Source organism: Anopheles marshallii, chromosome 3 (genome assembly GCF_943734725.1).
Source record: "Anopheles marshallii chromosome 3, idAnoMarsDA_429_01, whole genome shotgun sequence".
NCBI lineage: Eukaryota > Metazoa > Arthropoda > Insecta > Diptera > Culicidae > Anopheles > Anopheles marshallii.
Genome location: NC_071327.1, coordinates 33,047,814 through 33,065,451, shown reverse-complemented (window position 1 = coordinate 33,065,451; position 17,638 = coordinate 33,047,814). Strand labels below are relative to the sequence as shown.

At 45.1% G+C, this 17,638-nt stretch overlaps 4 protein-coding genes across 4 annotated transcripts; 3 read left to right on the top strand and 1 right to left on the bottom strand.

Moving 5' to 3' along the window:
* The first annotated feature begins 1,779 nt into the window (after positions 1–1,779).
* Positions 1,780–2,273, top strand: LOC128715098 (uncharacterized). The gene is made up of 2 exons (XM_053809980.1): positions 1,780–1,929; positions 2,007–2,273. Exons 1-2 carry the CDS (start codon positions 1,780–1,782, stop codon positions 2,271–2,273), a joined length of 417 nt encoding a protein of 138 aa, XP_053665955.1.
* Positions 2,274–2,961: 688 nt separating this feature from the next.
* LOC128712515 (uncharacterized) lies at positions 2,962–4,769 on the top strand. Its single transcript, XM_053807405.1, has 7 exons — positions 2,962–2,987; positions 3,064–3,211; positions 3,284–3,908; positions 3,978–4,165; positions 4,230–4,395; positions 4,578–4,678; positions 4,758–4,769. The coding sequence occupies exons 1-7, from the start codon at positions 2,962–2,964 to the stop codon at positions 4,767–4,769; spliced, it is 1,266 nt and encodes a 421-aa protein (XP_053663380.1).
* A 2,788-nt stretch (positions 4,770–7,557) lies between these two features.
* Positions 7,558–16,968, bottom strand: LOC128715255 (dnaJ homolog subfamily C member 7). The gene is made up of 4 exons (XM_053810135.1): positions 16,787–16,968; positions 8,877–9,127; positions 7,768–8,817; positions 7,558–7,676 (listed from the first exon to the last, which is right to left on the bottom strand). Exons 1-4 carry the CDS (start codon positions 16,966–16,968, stop codon positions 7,558–7,560), a joined length of 1,602 nt encoding a protein of 533 aa, XP_053666110.1.
* Positions 11,085–15,698, top strand: LOC128715253 (uncharacterized). The gene is made up of 2 exons (XM_053810134.1): positions 11,085–12,045; positions 12,127–15,698. Exons 1-2 carry the CDS (start codon positions 11,085–11,087, stop codon positions 15,696–15,698), a joined length of 4,533 nt encoding a protein of 1,510 aa, XP_053666109.1.
* Positions 16,969–17,638: the final 670 nt, after the last annotated feature.

Below are 17,638 nucleotides of genomic sequence, written 5' to 3'. Positions count from 1 at the left end.
ACCGGATGGGATGGTATGTATCGTGCGGAAAGGATAGTTTCATTTGCACTGCTTACATGTGGTCACGTCATGAATGATTGTCACCGCCGTGTGGACGTGATGCTGACGTGATGTAATTGATGTATAAGGTCAACCCTTGATCACATCAACGGTGGGAACAGGATGGATGCACTTATGAATGCAATCGAATGGAAAGCTGACAATGGCTTACGGTTGGATTGGACACCGCATGTTTACACTATAAAAAGCCCCTGATACGAAATACAATTATAGAAGAGACAGGATGACGATTAGTAATGAGAATATGAACATGATTCATGAATATTGTTCTTGGTGACCTTTCTTCTACCTAGCGCTCTAGAGCAGACAATCCGCGACTCGGAGGTGGAAACTTCGGAGACCATCTTCTATAAGTCAGGGGTCTCCAAACTTTTCAGCACCCGGGCCGCATTGCTTTAAACTACGATAGCCTGGGGGCCGCTAACACATTTTCTTGCAAGTTATTTACACAGATGTTACGCTCGAGATGACTATTTTTCACAATTTCTGGTATTTAATGTTACTGACTATTACTGTAGTTAATATTTGAACAGTCAAACAATGATACAAGTGTTTATAATTAGACAATTTCTTAAAATAGTGACAACTGTGATAGCGTCGTGGGCCGCACTGGAGGCTCTTGAGGGCCGCATGTGGCCCGTGGGTCGTAGTTTGTAGACCTCTGCTACAAGTCAATCCAGATTCTGAAGACATAGACATTAGTCATTAGTTTACTACTCTCCTACTAAGCGGAAGCTTACCAAAGGTTTGAGAAGACGACAGAAAACCTTGGGTTGAAGATTAACGAGGCAAAAACCAATTTGATGGTGGCACCACCAGCAAGCTTGTTAAAAAATCCTCACTTACACAGAGGTTACGTACTAGGTGGTAATAGGTAATAAGTGAGCGCTCTTTCAAAGTCGTCCAAAATTTCACCTATCTTGGGTAAACAGTCGTTGATGTTGAAATACGCGCGTGGGTGCTCCAACCGGTCATTCTACAGTCTGAGGAAACTTCTCTACTGAAAACATTTGTCGCGACGAAGGATGGTATATACAGGACTAAATGGAACCTATACAGTTCCAGTACACACATATGCCTCTGTGACATGGACTTGGTTCAAAACTCACATAACCCTCTTAGCCACGTTAAAAAGGAAGATGCTTAGAAGGATTTTTGGCACTCTATGCGAGAAAGAAAAATTGAGGAGCTCTATGTACGGCGAACTTACTGTCATACTGCGGATTAGACACGTTAGGTTCTGTTGGGTTTGTCACGTCATGAGAATAACGCCAGACGACCCTGCCCGTAAAGTTGTTTTAGGTCGTCCACATGAACAGAGGAAGCGTGGTAGGCTCAAATTGAAATGGAGTGATGGCGTTGATGCGTCGGCCAGAAAGGCCGGGATAATGGTTTGGAAATGGAAGGCATTCGGCCGTGAGCAGTTTAAAGGACTCCTGCAGGAGACCAAGGCCGCGAAGTGATTATAGCGTCAGATAAGTAAGTTATTAAGACCTCGTTCATTGAATGTGAGATTTCTGTAGCTACAGATGCAGATCACATATCCTAGCAAACTGTGGTAATTTACATCCATCACCACCCTTGCTGACGACTTTTATCATTCGTCATTCGGAAACTTCGCGGAAGTAATAGCGCGCGCTCTTTTTTTTTAATTTTGTCTTTTATATATTAATTGCGTGTGCTTTTAATAAAAAATAAACTACTACAGGGTGTGTAATAATGGCGAGCTGTAAGATAAGTAAAACTAACTCCTTCCCTACACCGACACGTTACGAATGGTCCAAGGCGTATCTGGCACGTCCTAAGAACAACCTAATTGCGCATCGTGATAGTCTTTTGAAGGAACCGTTCCGCCCATCGTACGATAGGGTAAGTTAACGCTCGATGCGTATCATATCGCCCCAAATTTAACCCTAGTGTTCGTCTATCCCCAAATTTTACAAAAGGAAGGTGATCCCTCGATGGACTGTTTGCTGGACTTCTCGTACGCACGCATTTGGCAGGTAGAAGCGCAAGACTTTCGCGACAAACGCACAGTTTCGGAACGGTCCAAACCGGCAAAGAAGAAATTCCCCATCTACGTCGAGCGCAAAACGAAACAGGCCGATATACCCAAAGAAAGGTACACCGTGAAACGGTTCCAGAACATACCGGCAAAGGTTGATACGGGGCGTAGGGCAGCCGCCCCATTGCGTCCATTGCGTACCTGCTGAAATTACAGCTCGCATCACAATCACGTTTCACGCGCGCCCTTAAACCAATGTGCACCGCTGTGGAAATGAAACCCGATGAAATCTTCACCAAACCGCCACGTTAGCCTCTCACAGCTCACGATGTGTTTCGTGCTCACCTTTCGCGTTACCACTCTCCAAAATTTGTGTGCCATTTTCTGCTCCGAAAATGCTCCGATCCATCTAGTAAACATGTGCGTTTTCGTCCCCCACCGTCGTCATCCAATTAGTGTGACCGAAACAGGACATCAGTTTTCAACTGTCAAACTACACGTCGTCCTTGCGTGGACAGTTGGAATGCCCACCACGAGACGGAAAAGGATAGCGAGTGGCGTTTGGGGGAAATAAAAATGGAAAAATTATAGGCAAACACACTAACACACTTTTCCAGCAGTGCTTGGTGTGTCAGTTCTTCCAGCTCGAGTTTTGTGTTTTGTGCATAGTTTTACATCCAACTCCAGCAAACACCCAAGAATATCCTGTTCAGTGATTTGTTTGTTCGCTTTTATGGTTTAGGTTTTTCCCATCCAAAGATCCTTGCAGTGTGTTTCTTTTTTTTCCGTAACAACCGGACAACCAACCAGTTGACTTGCGTTTTTGTACACTTCATCGAGTGCATCGCCAGTTTTGATTACGTACACCGCTTACACATCGTGTCGCCTGCTTCCGGATGGCAAAGTTACGAAGTATCTTCAAGTAAGCACCAGCCCGCTATAAGGCGTGAGCAGCTTCTAGTTTACCTGAGCTAACAGTGTCGCTCCATTTCTGCCAGAAAACATCTGATCCCTAACCTGGAGCGCAAATGTCGCCTGTGCCTGTCGGATAAGTCGGAAATCGTACAGTCAATCTTCCAGTCGGAAAACAGCAAGGAAACAACCGATACGCTTGTGGAGAAAATATTCGAATGTACGGCAATAATGGTAAATCAATCACATCCTTATCAGGTGGGAGAAATTGCACCAAACTTACGAGAGTATGCATTTCCGCTTTAGCTCTCCAAGGATTTCGACTTCCCGTCACCCATCTGCGAAGACTGTGCGCTGAAGTTGGATGAGTTCCTGCTGTTTCGCACGAAATGTTTGCGTAGTAACGAGATCTATCGATTCAATCGCCTTCACAAACAACGGCTACTGTTCACCAGGAAACCGCTCCAGGAGGACGTTAGTTCTGTGGCGGGTGATAAACCCGACACAGAGTCAACTGGATCAACAGATGAGCCGGACGGGGTTGGTACTGTCGAGGAAGTTGTTGCTCCGTTGGCGTACCCAATTCCTTCGGTCGTTATCGCTGAGGCAAGCGCATCAAGTAGCTCCGACAGTCGGACGGTGATAGAGGCGGACCAGCTCGGTACTGAAGCTGTCCCTGTGACGGAGGATGAAGCAGAGATGGGATCAACGCTGCAGAACGGACTAACAGAAGCTGAGGAGGAATCACCAATGCAACAACAAGATAGGGATGTGGAATGCAATGGTAATCATCAAGGATCATCCTCTGGGCTGGATGAACCAGACGATGCGTGTATTCCAAAGCGGAAACCACCACCAGATCCGGATGATAGTGAAAGCACCAGTAGACTTTCTCCCGCACCCGTAGTACTTCTCATGGACGAAACGGACAGTAAGTAGTTTAAAACAATAATAACTTCTATGTTTTTAAGACGGATCTCTATTTTCCTCTCCTAACTAGCTACCGTTAGCGAGACAGAAGATGTTGAAGAGGTAATACTCCTGCCAGCGGAGCTTCTGAACCCATGCGCTGCGGGCGAAGAGCAAATGGAAGATATCGAGAGCGTTAAATTCCCCATCGAAACGATCGAACAGCTGGAACAGTTGGAACGATTGGTCCGGTCAAGCGACACTGCAAGGGAACGCTATGTAAGATCTGGTCGATAGGGCATTTTAACGCGATATCTTCAAGAACATCAATTCAAATTTTCAGATTAACATCCTTCGGCGGCTCAAAACACACGATACCTCGCTCAGTGACACATATCAACGGTTGTTCGCGGACAGGCTGCTGATCCACTACAATTACGATGGCATCTCGCCAAAGTATAACAAGCGACCACTGAAAACGTTGCTGCTGTTCACAGATTGTATGGCTGGTAAGTGTGGCAGAGTGCCTCATATCTGATAATTGATCGTGTAAAACCTGGGCCGGTTCCTTGGTGGTGAGCCACCGGCGTTTGGTCTAACACATCGAATATCTGCAGCAAAGGATTCTATTCAATAAGGCTTAGGTCGATGACTTTATGTCTTTAAAATCGATACTTCTCTGACACTTTAGTGGCCTGGGAGGACCATATGGATGTCGGTAGGATCAGAGAAGCTGTAATAGAGGCTGTGAGAAAATCCCATAACCGTTACAATCAGTTTAACCATCGTAAGGTAAGAGTTTCTTCATCAATTCCTCATTTGTATACACTAAGTTACTAACTTGAACAACTTCCTCATGCGACATTCACAGCGTGCCAGGTAAGAAAAGTGGACACAACAGAACTTCTGGTTGGTTTGCGTTGTTTGCTAACACATTTCAAAATTACAGCTACGAATGGTTATAGCTGGCGATACCCCATTGAAAAACGGATCCGGATTCGGCAACACACGATGATGTGGTGAAGTCAGACAAACTGCCAGCATTCGTCTCCACCGGGAGATCGTAACGCTCCGTGTAGTTAAGTATTTTACCAAGAAGGAAAATCCCCCGGGAGTTGTTTTTCACAACACTACTTAGTGACACAATTTTCTACAACACAACAACGTAGTATAGGCAGTGATGCAGTATAAAGGTAGTTAGAGAAGAAGCCGTCGGTAGAACAAGTCTAGACAACCCGCATGCGAGGGTGTTGGTAGCATAGATTACAAGCCATATAGACGCAAAGTGATGAGTGAGGACACTGGGTAGTGTGTGTTATAGCAATCGAACCAATTACACTCCGCGCAATTTGCAGCAGTATTATTAGCTCCTATTTAGCAACCTTCACTAGTGATTAGTGCGTGATACGTAGGCAAAAGCAAAACGGTAGTTTATAGTGCTCTAGTTCAGTGAACTTATTGTTAGACAAAATCGTGATAGTTAAACAGAATGGTGCAAACCAGAAAAAAACGTCCTGCGAACGGAACATTGCTTCATTCTTGGCTAGGAAATCTTTCGCCCACGTAGGGGCTGATATTCCACATTGCGTGATGGGGTTTTGTGTTAGCTAAATTCTGGTTTTATAACCTTTCGTACATAACGATTCTTTTATATTCAATAACTTTCATCCATTTTTTGGTGCGTTATTTGGGTGCAGGAGAGTTGTTTTAAAAGCGTTACGAGCGTTGTTTGTAAACTTTTGTACCTTTATGGACGATTTTGCCCATTTTTAATCTAGAATATGATGCAACACCGCATACACTACCGAAACGGGGACCAGCATAGGACACGGATACCCGCTGTTTCGTCGCTGCCTGTACCAAAAAAAAAACAACACGTTCGCTACTTACAGTTTTAACAATGTTACAATAATATAATGATAAAAGTGAGCTACAGTGAGCAAACCAAAACTGTGTACTTCCTGTTGCATCCTTAACTTAAAGCAATATCGTGTACTTTTGAGTTCTCGTATAGCGAACAAGGCGTCGCTGGAAGTGACCAACATGGCTGTGTGTATCCCGCGTACAAAATGGTAGACACGGGCTTCAAAACATAAAATCACCATACGGAAACGTTCCAGTTATGTATTGTTCTTCACGTGCACGCAACACACTTGTGCCATGATTATCGTAATGAGATGTTTGATATAACGTAATGGTTAGCATTCACACTCAATTGTACACTATTGACCATTAAAAGACACACGTGATTTGACTATACGAGAGGTGTTAATATTTAAAAAACGAAATAAAACACAAAACAATCTTCCGGCAAACAAAACTTACAATACAAAGATATGTTTCGTCTATAATTTAGTCTGCAATTAAAGTTGGGTGAGCGGTTTCTTTCAGATATTCGTACACCTGCATGTATGGACAGCATTTCTTTTGCACAAAGTTTTTTTGTACGGTTGCAATAAGTGCATTTTGTCCTTTTTGTTTATTCTTAACATCACCCAATTGCCCGGTACACCATTTTAACTCGATTAATTTCATCTCTAAATTGTTGTATCTGTATGCAAGTGTTGGTTTCTGAATTGGATTACAATATTTGTTTATGTTACGGTCCTGCCTAAGTCACATGTAGTATGAATAGACGGATGAGTAAGATTCTAATTGTTTGTCGTACCAGCATAAATTATTATGTACAAATCCAAGCATTGAAAAGTAAAGAAACAAATTCGTAATAAATAAAACAAATTACAGGGTGGTTGCATTATTACAAAATCGACTTTTTAGTGACGTTATCATTCTTAAATGGGTCCGGTTCTCATACCAAAACGTATCCGGACCATACCGTAGAACTGACTATCCGGCCCTCAAGGCTCAAGGCTCAAGGCTCAAATAAAAAGGCAAGGAAGACAGACCTAAAAGATCATCCATTTCAAAGTTCTAGTACCACAAAGATGAACATCCTTTAGAACAAATTATTCTCTAGGTAAACCAAAATTCCAAACAAGAATCATGGCACCCCAATATTCACCAATTCCGCATAGTGAATGCAAAAGGAAAATGGTGTTATGCTTTTATTCATTATTTTAAAAAATCACAATGAAAAGTTGGCGCAAGGAAACGTCCAAATGATTTGAACAATCTACAAATAATCATATTTTCTACACACAAAATAAGAACAGATAATTTATATAGCATCACACAAAAATTACAACAGTTTTGTTCGGCGTTTTATGTAAAAAAGAGGAAAATAAAACGCCATCAATTACATTCTGTTTAATGCGTGAGGTGTTCCAGTATCAAAAGCGAGTCACAAAACCAACTCTGTGTATAACACAACTGATGTATATTAGATACGAAAAAATATTATGCCTTCCGATTGCAAAGTTTTCGTTATCCAGAGGAGACATTTACTTTTTGTTTTATGTGTTACTAAAGTCTGCAATGGACAAGGAAGTGTGAATGACGAATGTTGCGTAGAGCGCCTATAAATAAATCTTTTTTACTTCCTTGTGCGAATTCCGTATTCCGTGACGGACGGAGAATGAAGTGAGGGAACAGATCGGCAGACGGTTTTATGCACGGGATTACGTTTAGCTTGGGTTACAATATACGCGCTTACACATTTAACATTTGCTGCTGCACTACTATACCAGGTGCCAACAACCAAAACCATCCTCTTAACCGAAATGGAACGAAAAGTTTGAGCTATTGCCACCGCCACCGCCTTGGAATCCGCCGAACCCGTAATCGGACGGGAAGAAGAATTGCCTATAGATCTGCTGCGGATCAATATCAGCTGGAAGAGAGGGTGAGAGAGGCGCGATTATACGGATAAAACAAAAGGGATACATTGCAATTGTGCCGCAACAACTTTCCCAACTACTTACCGCTATGGTTCATCTCTTCCAGATCTTGACCGCTGTCGTAGCGGGATTTCTTCATCGGGTCGGACAGCACCGTGTACGCTTCGCCCAGCTCCTTAAACTTGCGCTCCTGCTCCTTCTTTTCCTCGTCTGTCGAGTTTGCGTGCCGATCGGGATGGTGTACCAGTGCTCGTTTGCGGTATGCCTTCTTAATTTCATCCTCCGTCGCTTGCTTCGTAACGCCCAGTATCTTGTAGTAATCCTTGCGCTTCGATTTCTTCAGCTGGAACTTGGCATCCCTTAGCAGATTTTTCACATCCTGCGTACGATCGTGCTTTAATGCTTTTTCGTAATCTTTTACCGCTTCCTCGAAGTTCTCCATGTTGTAGTGCAGTTTGGCGCGTTGTAGCAGTGCTTTCATGTACTTCTCGTTCAGCGTAAGGGCGCTTGAACAATCGTTTATGGCTTCCCGCAAATTGCCAAGCTTTGAGTTTACCAGAGCGCGGTTATAGTACAGCTTGCTGTTAATGTCCTTGTTTTGCGGATCTAGTTCCAGAGCTTCCGAGTAGGTGGTAAGCGCTTCCCGGTACTTGCCCGTCTTGAACAACTCATTACCCGATTCTTTCTTTTCCTTCAGCTGTTTCGCCTTCTGGCGCATCGCTTTCGCCTTTTTGTGATCCGGATCGAGCATCAGTGCACGCTCGAAATGTAACAATCCTTTCTCCAGATTGTCACTGTAGTAGAGCGTCAATCCACGCACGTAAATCGCATCTGCGTTGGTGCTGTGCGATTGCATGATCGTGATCGCAATGTTGCAGGCCTCTTCGAAGCGTTCCAACATGGCTAAGCATTCTGCTTTTAGCAGCTTGTTCTGTAAGCTTCCGGGCGCTATCTTGATCGCATTATCGCAATGATACAGACAGGTGCGATAGTCCTTCCTATCGTAACAGTTTGCCGCTTTCTCGTTCAAATCGCGCAGCTGTTTCAGGCTAGCAATCTCTTCCCTTAGCGCCGTGTTCGATGGATCCAGAGTCAAGAACTTTCGGATTGCTTGCTCCGTTCCAATCACGTCGCCTGCAAAGCAGTTTTTTTATTGCAATCATTCTTCCAGACTGTTCATTCATATCACTTACCGAGCATTAGAGAACATTTGGCCATCCGGATGTATCCCTTTTCGTACTTTTCGTCGATGCTGATAGCCGTTTTTACATCGTTCAGTGCCGCCCGATAGTCACCGAGCATCATGTAGCAGGCGGATCGGTTGCCATAGTAAGCGGCCGTTTCGGGGCTGAGGTGTATCGCTTCCGAATAGAGCCGGAGAGCAGCTTCGTACCGTTTCGATTTGTATTCATCGTTTCCGGAATTCTTCTTTTCCTCCGCCAACCTATCACGACATAAACGGAAAAAGGAAAAAACGAAGCATTAAAACTTCACATTCATGCCATTCGTAAAGGTCACACCTAGTAAACGTAATACGACCCCTGTTTTGACTCTCTCGCTTTTCAAACGGATGTGCACCTGAACCAGAAGCTCAGTTATAAATATTCACATCGCTAAAACATTCGATGGTTGATTTGAACGGGGGTGGGGGAGGAACCTAGTGATAGGTTGGTAGTCTAGTTGTATGATGCAAACAGCAGGTGTAGTGGAAGGAGTGTCAAGGGGAGGTGAGAATGGTATCGAACGATATTTGCGACACAATTTTACTGCCTGCTATATAAATGCTATAATTAAAACTACATGCCATTCACCGCGCGGGAGTTTTCAAGAAACCTTCACCAAAATGTTGCACTTTGGACAATATTAATCGACGCAATACACACCTTTCGATCGTCACTTCCTCCATTGAACAACGCGTATCGAGCACAACAATGGCGAAGGGGTTGAACCTTTCTCACAATCGCTGCTTAGCCAGGGACCAAAATGGAAAGATTTGCACTGATTCTGTCCCTTGTCTGCGCCGGTGGAAATTGTTTGCCAACGAAAACAAAATTTTACCGTCGCTTTTTGTTCAAGTAGGGAATTTGTTTCCAAATAGCAACCAATTTCACACCACCACGAGCCAAATCCGAGGGCAGAATGATAAACGGTCAGGCTGGGTCATGGGTTTAGCGGTTTGACAGTAATGATTACTAACGGCGACAGATAGCAGTCATTACCCACACGAGCGAATTTTTACCCAACGTAAAAACGGGTTATTAGTTCAAGTTATGAAACGAAATAATACAATTTTGGAAAAAGAAGTATTTGTTTTACAAATCGCTATGAATCGTTTTCATTTATGCTATCAAGATGCTCAAAAGATGCAAGTGCGAATGATCCAACCTGCTCACCACATCCTTCACGGAGCTAGTGATGGCCGTCCAATCCGGAACGATAGATCCGAACTAATCCAATCTGCTCGTTGGCTGTCAAAGTGAAGGGCAACCAAAAGAAATCAGTCTAGCTTTTCTCTTTTAGCATTTGCAATTGTTTTTTAGTTAGTTTACACGGTATATGTTTTTATTTCTTACTTCCAAAAGAATATTTCACAACGAGCAAATCACGAAGAAGATGTGAAACTGTGCGCGAAAGACACCGTCGAATCGATCCAGCCGCTCACAATTGGCCTTCAATATTTGTTGGTTGGAAGAAGAAGGACTAAACGTGAAGTGATATTCGTGACAAAACATTCGCGGCTACGAATGATACCCTTGAAAGTAGGCATCACAATATTCAACACCGTAATTATGTGACCAACTGGAAACGAAATTTGAGTCGGTCCGTTCGCTGGCTTATTGTAAGGAACATTGATCATCCCGGCAAATCAGCAAAGCGATAACAAAGTAGAACTTTTTTTCTAAAATGGCGCATTCATCGCGTTAATTTGGTCCATCAAAAAGTGCGGAATCCTCTTCGCACGCGTTACCGCACCCCGTTTGCGTTTCCTTCCGCGCGCGCCTAGTACCAGCGGTTTGTGTACACGAATCAGCTGATACAGAGTTTTGTTTTGATGTCGGATATTATTGCAATAACCTCAAAAATGTTAACCATAACCTAAGTTTGCGCTACCAAACAAAAGCGATACTGCTTCATGGGGTTTGGCCGCAGCATGAAACAACACATCGCCCTGGATCAGGCAACATTGAGCGAGCAGCTAGCGCCCCCTGGTGGCGTACGGTCGCAAACATTTTATCTCCCACGAAGCGTGTGCGCAAGTGCCAAAGCTTGGGAAACTGTCATTTTATCGTAATGCAAAGCGGCAATGAAAATTACGATACGTTCTTGCTACGTCTTTTTTGTGTTGAGTAATTCATACAAATTCCGTCCTTACTTCTACAGCGGGTGGAACCGTCAAAACGATGAACCACAACGCGTTCCCGGTCTGGAAAGTGACAACAGCCGAGCAGACGACTAGGGTTGGCACCAGCGCCAGCCAAAACAATGGTGGAGGAAGCATTTCAACACTAAAATATGTTACAAAGGCGCGACCAAACGTGAAGATTATAACCATCCCCGGCCAAGGTGCGGTGGCCAACAACGATGGTACGCTGCAGTACGGCACGGCGATCGATAATTCAAATCTGACTGTGACAAAAAGCCACCAACCGCAGCAGCAGCAGCAACAACCGGTTCACCGAACGACGGTCAACCAGGGAACTATGTTGAATGATTCTATTCTACTACAAACACCTGACGGCCGGGAGTATCTCGTGGACGAACGATCGATACAGAACATTGATCAAATTCCACCGGAAAATTTAATCTACATGACATCTTCCGATGTTATGCCGCCATCGGTGGTGGATACTAACAAAATAAACCATCTCCCGACCAATGCCTTGCAGTCAACGGAACAAAGTCATCTTGAACTGGATGGGTATGTTGATTCCGGGCCAGTATCGGAAACCGTGGAACAAACACCGCAACTCCAGGCCGACTACGCGGAAGAGTGTCAAGTGACAGAGGAAGTTATTACGGACGATTGGGTACAAGCGCAAGGCGAAGAATGTGTGCAGGTGACAGTCGATCAGCTTGGTTTGAATACGATCGCGGTCGAGGATGAGATTCCGGTTCCACTCGACCAGGACCAGTACACACTGTCCCGCCCGTATCCGTGCGATTTCTGCAGCCGGAGATTTCGCAAGAAGGCTAGCCTGCAGAACCACCTGATGGCACACTCGAACGATCGGCCGCATGTGTGTAATCTGTGCGGTGCTCAGTACGGTCGACGGACGGACCTCATCAATCATCTCAAGCAGCACGCGTACGCCGTGAACGAACAGGATGATTTATCTCTCCGTGGTGATCAGGATTTAGATTGTACGTGAAACAGAGACTGACCACATCCATGATATCATTTCACTAATTTTTCACTGTCCTGTTTGTTTTCTTCTATGCTAGATGATTTACCGGAACTTGCAGTCGGTCACATTAAACATCGCCCAAGGCATTCGAGTGAGGATGAAGATCTGTACATACAGGACCCGATGGTGAGCTACAATTTGCAACCACCTAGGCAGTTGATTTCGACCACGAATTATGGTGTTTCTTCGGCGAATTCCTACGAGCATGAAGACCCCATGGATCGCACATCCTTCGGCAACGGCCCAACGGGGGTCGATCACCAATCTATTATCGATGTGGATTATTCAAGCTCATCTTTTTCTGCAGCTGGGACAGGGAAGAGAATGACAGGAAAGCGACAAACTGTTTCTTCCGATTTGCGAACGGCACGAACAAAACCAGCACTGTCGGCCAAAATCCAAACAACTCAGGTGCGATCGACTGGAGCATCACGGACTAGCATGCCCGCCAATCGTCATATTAAAAAAGAACCAATCGAAAATTCACAAGATACCACAACTGAATCGGTTGGTACAGTGTTTCCAATAGTCGATGAACGCAAACCGTTCGTATGTCAACAGTGCGGTATATCGTTCGGAAGAGAAAAAGCGTTGATGGCCCATTCTCGCACCCATACAAACAAGCCGAGCCACAAGTGCGATTATTGTTTTGCGCAATTCTATGCTTGGCCGCAGCTACAACTTCACGTAAGCCGGGTGCATCAGCAAATCAATACAACCAGCGAAACCGTGATCAATGAAAGCAAATTCGAATGGGTGCCGAATCATGAAGCGTATGACTCGGGCGGAACATCGGTGGACACCGGGAATCGCTATAATTGTGATAAATGCAATGCTGTTTTCTACCAACTGGAACACATACTAAATCATACGCAGCAAAAGCACGGTATGGCTACCAGCTCCACTGTTAATGCATTGCCTCATAATGTGGCCGTCAAACAAGAATTGGTGCAAACATCCTCGAAAAACGTCGCTTACGGTGATGATCTCGACGAGGACGTTTCGGATCAGGAAATAGAAGAAGAAGACTTCGGCGATCTTGACTACTCGATCGAGCACTACGAGAATCGCTCTAGTGATCCCGAAACGCACACCCAGCCAACCGCGCTGTCGTGTCGAGAGTGTGGAGAAACGTTCGAGAGCGGAATGGAATTGTTGGAACACTCCGAATCACACACCACTCGCTACGAACCACACGAGTGTCAGCTGTGTGGCGAAAGATTCCTCGACGAAGCCACCATTAAGCAGCACGTACAGGAGCGCCATCGGAGCGAACTGACCGCAACGTCGTGTGCCATCTGCGGCAAGCGGTGCAAAAGTCAAACGACGCTGATGAAGCACGCGTGGGATCATTCACGGGAACGGACCCATTCCTGTTCGCAGTGTGGCAAAACGTTCCATCACATGACACGACTCAAGCGCCATATGGAATCGCACCGGAACAAGACGGTCCGGTGCGAAGTGTGCAACCAAGAGTTCCCCGACGGTCGTACGCTCATGAACCATCGTCATTCGCACACAAAATCGAACGAATATCCGTGCCATGAGTGTGGTAAAACGTTTGGTTCTCGATCGTCGCAGCAAATTCATATGCGCATCCATACCGGTGAACGGCCGTACGCTTGTCGGTTTTGCTGGAAAGCCTTTGCCGATGGTGGCACATTGCGGAAGCATGAAAGGATACATACCGGGGAAAAACCTTACGCCTGTCCCGTCTGTCCGAAGGCGTTCAATCAGCGGGTGGTTTTGCGAGAACACATCCGTGCGCATCATTCACAAGAGGACGCAAAGCGTGGTTCACCGGATCAGCCGTTCTATTGCACTGTGTGTAGTTCTCCATTTTCTACCACGGATGATCTGGTACAGCATCTAATTAAACACAGCGACATGAACACGGCAATGAAGCGTGAACCACCAACATTTCCGAGGAAGTACAAACGACGGCGGAAGTTGAAACCGCACGAGCTGGAACGGTTGCAGAGTGGCCGACGTAAGCAAAAGAATAAGTCCCAAGAAGACGCTGAAGACGAGGGGAATGAAACTGGGTTCGAAGAGAGCAGCGGCACTACGGAGACTGCCAGGCAGCAGCGTCACGAACCCAAACCCTCAATAGTTTTGCCCCTTCCGGATGGTACACACAAGACTAAACGGGAACCTAATCTCGAGTACGGTGGCCGTCGGGTTCTGGGAGGATCGAGTGTTTCGAAACCATCCCATTCATCGCACGATATGTTGGACGAAAATGGTATTAACCTGTTAAGCAATATCGTGTTGCTTCATGGACAGCAAGACGAACCTTCAAATTCCACCCATGATAAACCGCCCCAAGCAAAGTCAAAGCAAAAGGCTGGACCAAGCAGTTGTCGCACAAACGCGTCAAGGGCGAAAGTAGTTTCGGCTAGAAAAAAGACATCTCGCAAGCGTACGATTTCATACACCAGTAAAGATTCTCCTGATGCAGCGGGCAAGATGAAGGATTGTGAGGATCACTCCTCACCACACAGTACCGGCAGCACGATCACGAACGTAATGGAAGCATTTTTCCGTAGTCGAAAGAGTAATTCGCTGCTGCCTGAGATACCCTCGCACCGGATCTCTTCCGTAAGCTTTCCCTTGCTGGACGATGGGAACACAGACGATCCGATGGATGAGCCAATGGTGGATGATGGATGCAGACGTGGCTACGGCCAACCTCGCAAAAGTACTGTCTCATTTAGCGCTTCGGAAGATGACTTTAACCATCAGCTGTTGATGGAAATATCGCACAAGAATAAGTACACGGATCGGTTTAACAGTGACACCGTGCACGATCTGGAAGAAATTCTACGATCACCGCTAAAGAGTGCTCCATCCAGGAACGTGTTGTCTACCCCCTCAACTAGACGTACCAACAACAACGGGCAGCCACAACAAGGTGGGAAAGAATTCAACCAACGGAAGCAAAAAGCAGTGTCGAAAGGAAAATCTAAGGCGAAAAACAAAAAGGCTGCTTCGGGCCGACAGCCGCAGCAAAAACCGGTCGAGCAGAAGGTTAAGAAAGTGATCCAAGAAACACCACCAGCAGTGTTGCGTAGCCAGCGACTTACACGCCGTCAACTAGAACGTGAGGTCAACTTCCTGAAGCAGGCCTACGAAGCGAGTGCAACGGGAACGGAACCAAGCAACGAAAATGACACCACATCGGGAACGGTTGTGAAATTGGAAGCGACGGATTCGGTTAACGCTGTGAGTGATACACCGGGTAATTCCGAGCGGTTGGCTGCAATGTTGCTGAACGATGGTTTGCCACCGGATGCCACGCACAACAGTAATAGTAGTGGTGATAGCAGTTGCCATGAGGACATTTTCCATCACCAGGATAACTTTACCTCTACCAAAGCGTATACAGAATCATTGCATATGGTGGAATTAGCAGGTGTAGAAAAGCAAGAGGACAGAGCAATGATGGACGAAGAAAACGATCCGGATGATGGTTGTGTGTACGCGGACAGAACCACCACTACCTCACAAGACACTGACACCGGCAGATCCGATTATCGATGTTCGATCTGTGCGGCCCGCTTTGATGATCGAGCACAGCTCATCCTACACGTTCCGGTACATATTTAAGTTATGGTGGAAGACAACAGCATGCCTTGCGTATTCCAGGGCAACGGTCTGCATGCTACACATGCAATTCTCTTGTTTAAGTTGACACAGTCTGGCAATTAAGCTTAAGCACACCCTTCAGTACCTCAACGATCGTGTGACGTAGAGAGGGTGTTGAAGAAAAAAAGAACATTATCGTTTTGTTACGTTTCCCATGAAATTAAGAATTGTTTAATTTTTCACTTTTTGCTTCGATTCATGAAGCACGACAGCAAACAGGGTCGCAGCAATCGTGTAAGAATGAATCGGAATTACTTTATTAATAAATTTGTTAAACAGTATAATTGAGCGCCTGATAGTGAAATAAGTAACATGCATTATAACATCCAGAACTGTGGAATTGAGTACATTTTAAGATGAAGATAGGATTGTAGTAACCGCAACAGGAAATTGTTTGCGCCGCAAAAAACGAAGGCGCAGATAAAATGAATTCTAAAGATAAAGAGCACACTTACGATACGGTTACCATGCTAAATCTTTTTTCTATTGAAATTGTCCTCCTTTTGCATTTCACTAATTGCATACACAGAGTATTGGCGGATAGATTCGTTTCAATATTCGGGTTAATGCAGACCTACTGTACTGTTTTACTCTACACAATGGAACCGAGAATTGGACCACTTCGGAGATGCTCGTTATTGTTTCTACCTCAGTGCGTAATTCTATTGCCCTCGAAACCTGAGGCCAAATGAGATTGTGTGACGGCAATAGAGGTGTGCCACGCGACGGGCGGAGACGACTGTAGGAGTAGGTAGGCTTTGTAGGGTGCAACATAAAAATAAATCACCTTGGCCACCGTTTCTTGTTCAGTTCAATAGCGGCAGATGATGATGTTGCAGCTTCAGTATTGATTTGTTTAATTCTTCTTTGCAAAAAGGAAGATTCATCATCAGCGTCATCCCAATAGTTTGACTCATCCTACACGCTGTGCAAGAAAGCTCACATGGAAAGGTATCGGAGCACGCATTCATAACCATAAATTTTGCACCGCGCTGTACGCATATTAACGCAAGAGAAGAAAAAGGCAGGTCGATCGATTTAATACTCACATTTGGATATTCACTGGCACAAATTCTACATCATCAGAGTCCTGATCTTCCGCAACTTCCGGCTCATTGGTATCCATCGATTCCCGCTCCACCTTCGGTACGCTGGTTTCCGGCTGATCCTCGATCATTATCACATCCTCCGTTTCGGAATCGTTAACCAGATCGATAACCGTATCAGACATATTGGGCAGAAAATGTGCACTGATTCCAAGGTTTTTGGATGTTTTTCCCACTTCCCGTGCTACACCGATCACACCTTAAACCCTCGAAAAACACGGCCAGGGATAATCAGTTCACTAATCACGCACGGAGGTTGTGTTCCTCCGTTTTCGTTACGGTAGGGAAAATTTTTGCAAAAGAGTAAATAAATAGCCTCTCTCGCATACACAAAAAACGGCTGATTGATGTATACAGAGCCGGGGGTTATTGTGTGGTGTTTTGTACTTCTACGGGCTCTCGCTACATGCTACATTGACGTTGGAGAGCAACATAAACAAAATGCAATAAGGTGTAAAAACGCACACAAAAGAGTACGATTAATTTAGCACCACGAAAACGATTTGAATTAAGCTGTTTTATTAGCCTGTTTTTGGGCACTATTTATTCATATTAAAATATCAATTTAGAATCTTCTTATTTCGCATTGCGCGCTACTGTCATTTTGTACTACATGATCCAGCCTGACTGTCGGGCGGAACTTCTTTCGTACAGTTGGAAAGAGAACCCACACAACATGGACAAAACATAGCACAGTCGAACTTTTCAACCCACATTCGGTCACAATTGCAATTCCATTGCATGCTGCGCCAGCATTCCAAACGTCAAATCGCTTCGGAGAAACGTCAGGTTGAA